Raw genomic sequence first — 10,646 nt, forward strand, 5'->3', positions numbered from 1 at the left:
ATGTTTTTACATATTACACTCAGACTGCTTTTGGATATACAATATGGAATATCATGCTTTATAGTACTTGATTAGACGTGTTGAACTATGGCATTTTCATGCCTTTTCTGACTACCATGGCTTTTTATTAACTTTTTTTTACTTACTATTGTCACAGCCCAGCTCAGGGATTGCAACAAAACAGGCCTGCTAAGAAGAAGCATTTTTTTTAACAAACATAAATGGTTGATGGAAAGAAAAAATAAGGAAAAAAATAAGGAAACAGGTGGAGGAGGACAAGGACCATCTGGTCTCTCGATGCAAATATTGGATAAACAGATACGACTAAATAAATAAAAAATGTAAAAAGGGTTTTTAAATATTGAAACATATTCAAGGAAGAACATATTGACAAATCCCTGATAAATCATGTTATACCGTTTAGGCAGAGAGTTTGTGAATGAGGCCCAATGACACAGTGAGAGAGAGAGGCTGAAATGTGTGGCCTCTTGCCTTCTCTAATACAGCATAGCATATTTCTGTTGTATTTTTCAATCGTCAATAATCAATTCAAGCACTTTCAATGACCCACATCTATTTTCAAAAACTTTCTTTCAGATCTACATTTTTTTCCCTCAAATTCACAAACTTCCAAGAAATTCAAAGACCGCTAGGACCGTAGGAACCATGTGATTTTATATAATAATATTAAACCATCGTTGTTGTTTTTTAGGCAAAGCTCTTCAGATCCTCACTGTTCTGTCTCATAAACAAAACTGTTTGTTTTTTCCCCCTCTCCGAGCTCTTCAAGTTTTTTTCCACAGAGTGGAGGAGGTCCAGCATGAGGAGGGAATGGTGTGGTGGTCTCTGGAAAGCCACAGGCGGGGATCCCTGGTGACGATAGCGACATAATGATAGTCTCCTGCATAGACTTAGAGTTCTTCTCGTCGCCTGCAGCTTTTGAATAATGATGCACAGCACATTTGCTCAGCTTGAGTTCAACCCGAGGCCTGGGATTCTTATTCCTAACAGTCCTGCTGTTGCATCCGCTGTGTAAATGCAAAGGTCCCTGCACTGATGCAGAGTTTTGATGGAAACGTGAGGGGGCGGTGGAGGTGGAGGGACACTGGCCAGACTTTGAACTACCTCTTCCTTCCCCACTAGCTGAGACATTCACACTATCAAGGGATGATGAGGGCACAATGTTGCCCTCTGACTTACATATTTTGGGCTCAGTCTTTTTGGTGCTTTTCCGGTTTGAGTTGCTCTTGCTGCAGGCCAGCACTGACTCTGGAGGGAAAACTCTGTTGTAAAGCAGCATGAAGTCCTTCTGACTGGCTAAAGGAAGAATCCTCTGATTGGCACGACATTTGTTGAAGATCTCCAGAGTTAAATCTAGAGCATGAAGGAGGGACAGCAGATAAATAAAACATGGTTGGTGGTAACACACATTAGCCTGTTGAGCAAACAAATTAGAAAAATAACATAAGGAAAATGTGACATAAACATCTACCTGAACCTGAATAAAAATGTGAGTTATGTAATAACATTAGCTCACCCAGCGTCTCCACAACAATGTGGGGTATCACCTCCTTCAGCACTTTACAATTCGTATGGAGAGCTGGATTACAGTTCATCTCCAACAGCCAAACCTATCATAGACGCGAAGACACGGTTAGTCCAAGAACATGCACGTCAACGCACATGTGGGACGCTGGCCGCCATCCAGACATCCAGCGACTATCACCCACCTTGAAGTCCTCATCGACCATGAAGTCGCAGCCAATCAAGTCAAAGAAGCCCAGTCGGCAGTCAAACTTGGATTTGACTGCCAAGAAGCACTGGGTCATGATCTGCTGCATGCGCTTCTGATGCGAGGAAAGGAAACACAACCAGATGGTCAAATTACACTTAAAGGGTGACATACAATGTAGCACTTCCACTAGCCCCCATTTTAGATGTCTGCAGCTCTTAACAACAATATTCTTAACTTTTCATTCAATCATTACAAACATGCATGATGTTTGACCTGCCTTTTACCCATCCTAATTATGCCGGCGCAATGGGCTGGACTGGGGGTTCACTGTCTCTCTCAATGGCACTTTAACATGCAGACAGGAAGCGCTGGGGATCGAACCGTGAACCTTGTGGTTAAAGGACCCTCCTCTGTGCCCGCTATCTGAACATTTGTGGTTGCATTTCTTCAATGATTTATTTGTCTGATCTTTTGTAATGATTGGCTCATTTCTTTCTCAGCCGAGTATGTCGAAACATTGATTTGTGCCAACTGCTCTGAAGAAATAAGGCTCGTCATTTCTTGTCTTCTTCTGGATCCGTACAATCTAAATTTACTGTCGTCAGTTATTTTTTGGATGAACACAACCACCAAACAAGCACATGATATTCATGTTAGTAATAACACGACGTCTGCTCAGATAGGAGTGAGATCATCCAATCCTACCCCCAATCTCAAGCTGCAAGCCTTAACAACCATCATTATAATGCTAATTGGTCCCCGAGAGCTACAACACACTGTACTCACTGCAAAGGCGCCCAGCACCCAGTCCCTGGGCAGACCCTTGGCAACCCGAAAGCTGTCGTTGACGTAGGTGTTGAAGCTCTCCATGGACCACACAGTGTCCTCCTTCAGCTGGCTGTACAGAGGGTTCTTCTTCTGCATGTACTGGAGATGAACAGCAGGGGGACCAGAGACACACGAAGCAGTCAGCAGGAGCACAGAGACCGTTAACGCCACAGCTAATGCTTGATCCACTCAACCTCTCTGTATATAATGGAGGGCAAGTACGCAAAGAAGGATGGGGCGCAAATACCTCTCCAGTGTCATCGTGAATGATTGTTGTCCTTTTTAATTTGTGCTAAATGGCATGTGTAAAGGAATACCTTTAAACTCCATGAATGAACAGTGATTTCAGTCAAGTTCCCTGTTCTTCTTATCCAATGCAGGCATGTCGGTGATTGACATGCAGGGTTGTGGTTTGACCCCACACCGCTTTGTGGTTTGAAAGAGATTTAGTTGTTATGTCTAATTCAGACGGCTGAATTTGAGTAGCTTTAGATACATGTTGGAAAATGTTTTTGCACTGCTTTCACTTACACTGAAAGCACACTTAAAGGCCAGTATGAACAGAAGGCAGGATACAGCAAGTAAGATAATAGCACGACTCCTATTTTAAGACATAAAAAGTGAACCCTGAATATGTTGGGCAGAGTTCAAACAGCATTGAGCTGTACCTGATTCGTCAGGTGGGCAGACAGGTTGTTAGAGCTGGGGTCGTAGAGGTCACAGGTCAGTCGCACATATCCATGGCGAAAGAAGACCACATAAGGTGAAGTGCAGGCGATCAGAAGGTAGGAGCGCACGTCAAACTTTTTCCCTTTCAGGAGCAGTGGCCTCTGGATGTAACTGAGGGCAAAAAGTCAGTTTACCTCCAGATTCAACAGCTACATCAACGTTTCCAGATAGAAAAATGCAATTTTTCATTCGTTGACAAGATGTTGCCTCTTTTGGAGACATAGCATATGGCATGATATTCATTCTAACAACCCCATCGTTAGGTATGTGTTCACCCACTGTTGGACAATCTGTGCCTGAGGCCGGTGGTGGTGCGTCCTCCCGTTGGCCTGGCTGTCCTCCGTGTGCTGCAGCTTCAGCCTGAAGGTGGCTACGTCCTCCTGGCTCTTCAGCAGAAAGATCCCTCTGCCTTGGTTCAGACCCGTCGGCTTACAGATCCACATGTGAATCTCATTGCTGCTCGCACCTGGTAACAGTCATAAAGGTGTGTAAACTAGCGTTGTGCAGCTGTAGAAAGTAACTTCAACATTTAAATTCTGCTTACATGTTAATAAAACAATATATGTATAATATCATTCTATAGAGTCTACCATACCGTATAATGAATACTTACTGTATACTTCTCATGATGATTCCATTCTCACTTTAAGGTATTTGGTTTTTAACTAATTATCAATATTTCTTCCACCACTGACAGAGATGATGCTTTTTTTTATACAGAGGTTTTGTGTTCTGATCTGTTCTTTGCGCTTGTCTTTTTTTCCACAGATTTATCCGCCACCCAGAGATCACAACCAGCTGTTTGTGTCTTTCACCTGTTTACATAGTGATAACCATGTTTGTCATAAACCGCTCACCACTTATCAGAATGCTGTGTGTCTGTTCAGTATCATTACAAACAATACGGGAACCAGCGGTGCACGTCATCTCAGGTCCTAAAAATGTTTTCAGTTTTAATATTGCATGTCTTTTAGTGTCCAGTGCTGAAGCCGATCCACATCCGACTCCAGCTCAGCGTCTCTCCTCGTGTTTGTGTCTCACCCCTGCCCTCTGCTGACTCCTCTCTATGGCAACAGCATGTTCCCCTGGTGATTTAATCGGCCTTATGGGACGTGAAGTGCATTATTTTCCAACGTCCTCGCAGCCTCTTGATTAAACAATCACCAAGGCAACTGTTGTCTTAACGCCGCCTAGCACAAACTATTCTCTCTTGCTTTGCTGGATGAATGACGAGTCGAGTTTGATTGATCTCATTTTAAAACTGGAGCCTTCTAAATCAACACGAATCCAGTCAAACCAGTGTTGTGTTGTTTTTGCATCTGGATGCTCCTGATGTCGTACTACTGGACTGGAGGTTAATGTAGGTGAGGTGTTTGGGCATTTTACCCTCCTGCTGGGCAAAGAAAGCCTCCCTCTCTTCCCTCACGTCCATGCGGAAGGTAGTGGGAATAAACTCCTCCATTTTCAGCTTCCTGTGAGGCACAAAAAAAGCAAAGATGGTGCACAAATGAATGGCTGTGTGTCTTCAGCTGGTTAAACCTGCCATTAGAGCGGGACTAGAAATCAGAATAAGAATTATAAAAAAATGTGTCACATATTGACAATCAAAAGCCTACAGATGTATCTTTTTATTATAAAAATGCAACCCTGTCTCCTAAAAATTACGTTTCCCCAGAACTAATACGCATTCCCATTTACGTTTGATCAGAAACGTATCTCCTCCCTGATTATGTTTGTGTTTTCTTTTTTTCTCCGCAGAGTTTAAAAATTAAAATATGCTTAAATAAAGCAAGATAATAATAACACAAACACACGATTATAAACGTATTTGTAATACGTCTAACACAAACATAAAAACAATAAAACAAAAATACGTGTATAATCAACATACGTGTTTAATCAACCTATACGTGTATAATAACACAAACATAATCAGGGAGGAGATACGTTTCTGATCAAACGTAATTGGGAATGCGTATTAGTTCTGGGGGAACGTAATTTTTAGGAGACAGGGTTGAAAAATGTCACCTTATTTTAAAAAAGTCAAAATCCTGTGTTTTTTAAAATCAAAAATTAATCATATTATTGATTACTGCTGACCTCCTGTCAGAGCATGCTGTAGTGCTCTATATGCTAATTACATAGCTTTGAGAAAAGTTTTCCTATATTCAATTACAGTATGAAAACTAACTTGAGTTTAACAATACAGTGATCTTTGTTATAGAGTGGTAAGACATTTGTGCTGTTAGCACAGATTGATTTCAGATCCTAGACATAATGGCCACTGATGAATTTTACATCTATACAAAAATATTTTCCAAAAGAAAGTGTGCCAGTGGATGGTGAGATACAAATGTTTTTAAAGATTGTCTCAGTCATCAAAGGCCCTCTGTGAAGTTTTACTTCTTACACTCATTGTTTCCTTGAGGCATAAACATATTGAATGCAGTTCCTTCCGTATATATATTTGCATTTTTAATTCTGCATCATCTACATCCACGTTAACTGTGGTCTTCTTCCTGAACATTGCTGGAGCATTGTAACATTTATTGGCACATCACGGCCACCAGCTAAACCTTTAACATGAATATTTATTGCCATGTTTGTCCTCGTACATGCACATGACGTGCAAACACACACAATTGGTGGCCAAAACCTCCACAGGGTAATTTAACTTATTTGCCTTGAAATATGACTTGAGGCTTGCGTGCTGTTTTAAATTATTGATGTATTGTTACTATTAGCCTGTACCTTATGATTAAATGGTTTGTCGGAATTTTTTACATCTTATTCCGTAAAAGGAATGCTTTGATATTTAGGAGGTATTGTTCCTCTGCTGCTTAAAAAAAAAAAATTGTAAAATTGTATTCATTCACCATCGGGTGGGCTGTGTTTATTAAATAGGGTCACAGGCTGATATGTCTCTTAATAGTATTTGCAAAGCCGGCCTCTATTGAACCTCCATGATGGTGCTAGATTGTTGCTAGGAGATTGTGACTCAACTCTACATTTAGTAAAGGAAATGTCTGTCATATCTCTCTGTTTTCGATACATACAAGCTGAGTCCTTGGCCGTGGTTGACTTTGCTGTTGACTCGCTCGTACTCCCGCAGACTGCTGAGGAGGCCGATCTTAGTGGTGAGCACCTTGTTGTTGGGAATCTGGTACACCAGCTGTTCACCTGTAACAACACATTCCGATTTTGAGAATGGATGGCAATAAACATCTTTTCTATAACAGGTAACATTGCGGTACTACAGTTTACAGTAAAGTACAGCATTCAGCATTATAATCATTGTAGCACCGGACCTTCTCTGAAGTTACAGTAGGTGGCTGGTGATTTGCTCTCACACCACTTGAGTTTAACATCCTCCCTGTGCTTGTTGTAAATCCTCTTCCATCCTCTGCTCTCGCAGTAACTGCTCACTCTAAAGGAAAAGTCAAAAGAAACCAATCACACTTCTGCTTTAATCGAACAAGTGTTCAAACTAGGGTTTGACTAATAAGGGGCCCAAAACAAATTTTAAAAACAAACAATTTGAAATCATCACTATATTCTTAAATTTTTTAATCTTAGTTTAAACTTGAATTGCTATGTGATATTTTTTTTTAAAATATCTACAATTCAACAGATTTTTGATGCTTTATTTCATATTTCTCTTCTTACATTTCAGCCCCATTGGCTCCTCCAATGAAGTAGAAAGGCCCAGGACCCCGGGGCTCCTCTGCCTGACGCTGCCGGTCCCTGTCTGGGTAGGAGCAGGTCGGCAAGCCCCTGGGGAAGGACCTCCGAATGTATCGCTCCACCAGGCCCGCACCTGATGCTTTCACATACACAAACACACAGAAATCATGCATGCACACAGTCACTCAAACTCCCACGAACGTACAAGCTCTGTCACTATGTACATTTGTTTTTTTCATCACGCTTGGCTTCCCACCTTCCCCGACACACACCTGACCCTCTATCCCGGTGTTCCTGGTTGACAGATATGTGGGAAATCCCCTCTCTCGCTTTCTCGCTTGCGTTCTCTCTCACTTTCTCCTCCCTCTGGACCGTCTCTAGTCCACTTTCTGACGTCGCTTCTTGCATGCCACAGCTTCCTGCAGGCTGGTTGTCCCCACAGGGAGCCTCCGCTGCCTCCTTCTCTGCTTCGTCCCCTTGTTGCTTCTCCAGTCCGGTCCCCTCTGCCTGGGCTTCACTGCAGGGCTCCACCAAGCACTCAGAAGACATCTCCTCGTGCTGGTGCAGATTGCTAATGATGGCTGAAGATGTTCCAACACGGGAGGACTTTTTTTGGGGTGGGTACAGTGACACTGTAGAAAGACATGGAGACCAGGAATGAGGTGTTGGTCATTGTGAGTCAAAGAGCACCGAGGGCTTGGTGAAGTAAAAGAGGGAAAGAAGAAGAGAACCAGTTTACCCTTCTTTAACCTGGCATGGCCTCAACAACTCAACAACTGTAGTACAGATTTGTATCTCCTCCTCAGTAATAAATTTGCAGCATCCTTAACTTCCCATCTAGTGCCATCATTGGGTTGAACATATTTATTTGACTGATATTTTGACAGAAATACCTGCAAAAATAATGATACTACCACCATGATTTTTGTCGTTGGGCTAATTGTGGTGACCCCCCTGACCTTTTGTGTAAGAGTACCAGTTAAAGCGATGCATTTGACCTTCACTTTGGCCCATAGATATCTGTAGTTCTAGCTCCACCATCAGAACAAACCTTAAATGTTCAGGCTCACTCCCGTTAAAACTCTTTGTATAGTTTTGTTTGGTTTATTCCAACATTTAGGGGTTTTCAAAATCTGACACTGTGGACATCCCCTCATCCCCTCTCCAAAAAAAACATATTTAGTCTATTTTATATGATCTTCTTTGGATAACTAATGTAATGTCTTTTTGTTCACTTCCTGTAACTAAGCCTGCCATGACATTGTGTAAAGCTCCCAATGAGGAGGTCACATGAATATCACATTTGGCAAATATAAAAAAATTGTGAAAAGAAAATGTGTTATCTCAAAATAAATGTGCTGTTTTCTTGTATAAGACAGGAGCTGTACTCTGACCTGATTTAGAAGCAAAGGGGTTTTACCTGCAACACCAGCACCAGTCACAAGGACAGCCAGACTCCGTAAAAACCCACTCAGCCGGTTCCTCTTCTGCCATGTGCGCTCATCCTTGCAGTCCAACGGCAGGGCCGAGACGAACAGCCAACCCGAAGACTGAAGGACAGACTTGACAGAGGTGAAATCACATGGTGTGTCAGCAGTTGAAACCACTGAAATCGACCGTAGTCTGTCTCACTGCTAGTACCCAAACCCACTCGACCAAAGTAAACAATCAGTGGTTACTCTGGTAATGGGACCCTTAGCAACAGTTGCAGCTTGCAGCTTGAACAGCAGCTCAAGACAAACGAGCGACTCAAGATTATGTATCCCACACCTACCCACCTCTAAGTTTAGCTTCATTCAATATTAACTGCCTGTTAGCCTCTGTTGTGTGAACCCTGTGGTAACATGAGAGCAGAGTGTCAATCAAAATGGATCTGCCAGTTTTGCAGGGTATTATATCCTGACACCAGAGGCAAAATAATAATTTCTAAATACAAAAAGAGCAAAAGAGGGTTCATTCTGTTAATGTAGATGAAATGGTATCCACCTTACGTCGTATACTGGGTGACTGTTTCATTTGCTGACCCATATCTAATGCTCCATTTTACACCCTGAACAGCAAAGCCTGAATGATTATTTGTATATGATATAATGCATTATTAGCACCATATCTCTTGATGAACCTTCAAATCTTTTAGATGCAGCATTACTTGTGCTATAAGTTAACCTGAGCATTTGATTAAATCTAATACCCCCAGACAGTATATTATATATTACATCTAATGTAAACATCAGTTTATTTCAACTCATCCAGCTGAATCATTGCTGGAATCATTATTTTTATGGCATGACATGATCATGAATCATATTTTCTCGAGCCAAATCCAGTGGTAGGTATGCAGTTGAGCAACATTACAGTATTTGTCTGCCCGCATTGGCAAATCTACTTATCACTTATTCTGTCTCAGTGATTTGACAGGGGAGGAAACACCCAGGCCCAGCCACGGTCGACAATTACGCATAATCTCCTTTCTTCCTCCCAACAGTCTGATAATTGACAGGGGTGGATGCCTCTTAGACCCAGCATCCATGCAACCGTATAATTACACATACAGTAGGGTAACCAGGAGTGATACACCCAACTCCTGTAGGTTAGACACACATTTATATTTTGTTTTATATTTCCTCACCTTCCTAGAATAATGGCCGAAGAAAAAAAAGGTTTTGTTGCCTAAATCATCTCATCGTGATGCTGGCCACCTCTGGCAAAATCGCTTACATCCTCAGTTGAACAGATCATGTGATGCTACCCCTGTAGTATGAAGGCCGATGTCGAGAGTGTGACTTTGGCCGTTTTAATTTACTAAATCACAAAAAAAAATGAAAAAAGTTACTTGGGCCATTATTTTAGGACAATGTATGTAGAACATTTCAAGCAGATTCTGCAGCGTCATAACGGATAAGAACTTGACAGTCGTGTCGGTACACTCATTTACACACACTGCAAAATGGCAGCTACATGAGAGAGCTGCTTGGCAATGATGCGAGTGCAGCCACGGCACCCCAGTTATTAGAAGCGGGCCTCCCATGTTCCTGTTTAAGAGAGCTTTGTGTGGGGCCAGCGTCGGCCACACCTTGATAAAGAGCCGCCATCTGATAGACACACTGTGCAAAGGGCTGCCTAGGTGAACAAAGAGAACAGGCTTGTTTTACAACCCTGTCGACCTCATGGTCCACCATCTGCCAAGAGTCTTTGTGTGTGTGTGTGTGTGTGTGTGTGTGTGTGTGTGTGTGTGTGTGTGTGTGTGTGTGTGTGTGTGTGTGTGTGTGTGTGTGTGTGTGTATTAGAATAAGCTTGTGTATTTTGTCTTGCTATCTGTATGTTCCCTTTTCTGTCTTACATATTACACGATTAAAATGTTAATGAATACCTTTCCTATTTAGTTTTGATCTCCGTCTGTCAATCAAACAGTGTTGTGCAAATGTGCGACACTTTTTTTTTTAGCTGAGCCTAACTTTTTGTTTTCCTTGGGTTTCAGCATCTGAACTCTTCTCATTGTCTGTTCATCCATGGCAACTACCTCTGCTCATGCTAACAGGCCAGTTCTTCTCATATTTACTACAAACAAACCACACACATGAAAAAAAAACTCACTACGTCACTCCTCCCAAGTGTGGCTCGTACCCCAAGAAAAGACCGGTGGATAAAATCAAAAACAGAATAATGTGTT

The 10,646-nt window shown here is 42.0% G+C and overlaps 1 protein-coding gene across 1 annotated transcript; it reads right to left on the bottom strand.

Annotated features, from left to right (window-relative positions):
• Positions 1 to 730: 730 nt before the first annotated feature.
• Positions 731 to 7,525, bottom strand: ttll10 (tubulin tyrosine ligase-like family, member 10; the record flags this gene model as incomplete). Its single annotated transcript, XM_079225873.1, has 11 exons — positions 731 to 1,374; positions 1,538 to 1,631; positions 1,731 to 1,847; positions 2,522 to 2,662; positions 3,232 to 3,403; positions 3,572 to 3,758; positions 4,679 to 4,764; positions 6,349 to 6,472; positions 6,601 to 6,719; positions 6,959 to 7,115; positions 7,249 to 7,525. The coding sequence occupies 11 exons, from the start codon at positions 7,523 to 7,525 to the stop codon at positions 731 to 733; spliced, it is 2,118 nt and encodes a 705-aa protein (XP_079081999.1).
• Positions 7,526 to 10,646: the final 3,121 nt, after the last annotated feature.

Source organism: Taurulus bubalis (genome assembly GCF_910589615.1).
Source record: "Taurulus bubalis genome assembly, chromosome: 11".
NCBI lineage: Eukaryota > Metazoa > Chordata > Actinopteri > Perciformes > Cottidae > Taurulus > Taurulus bubalis.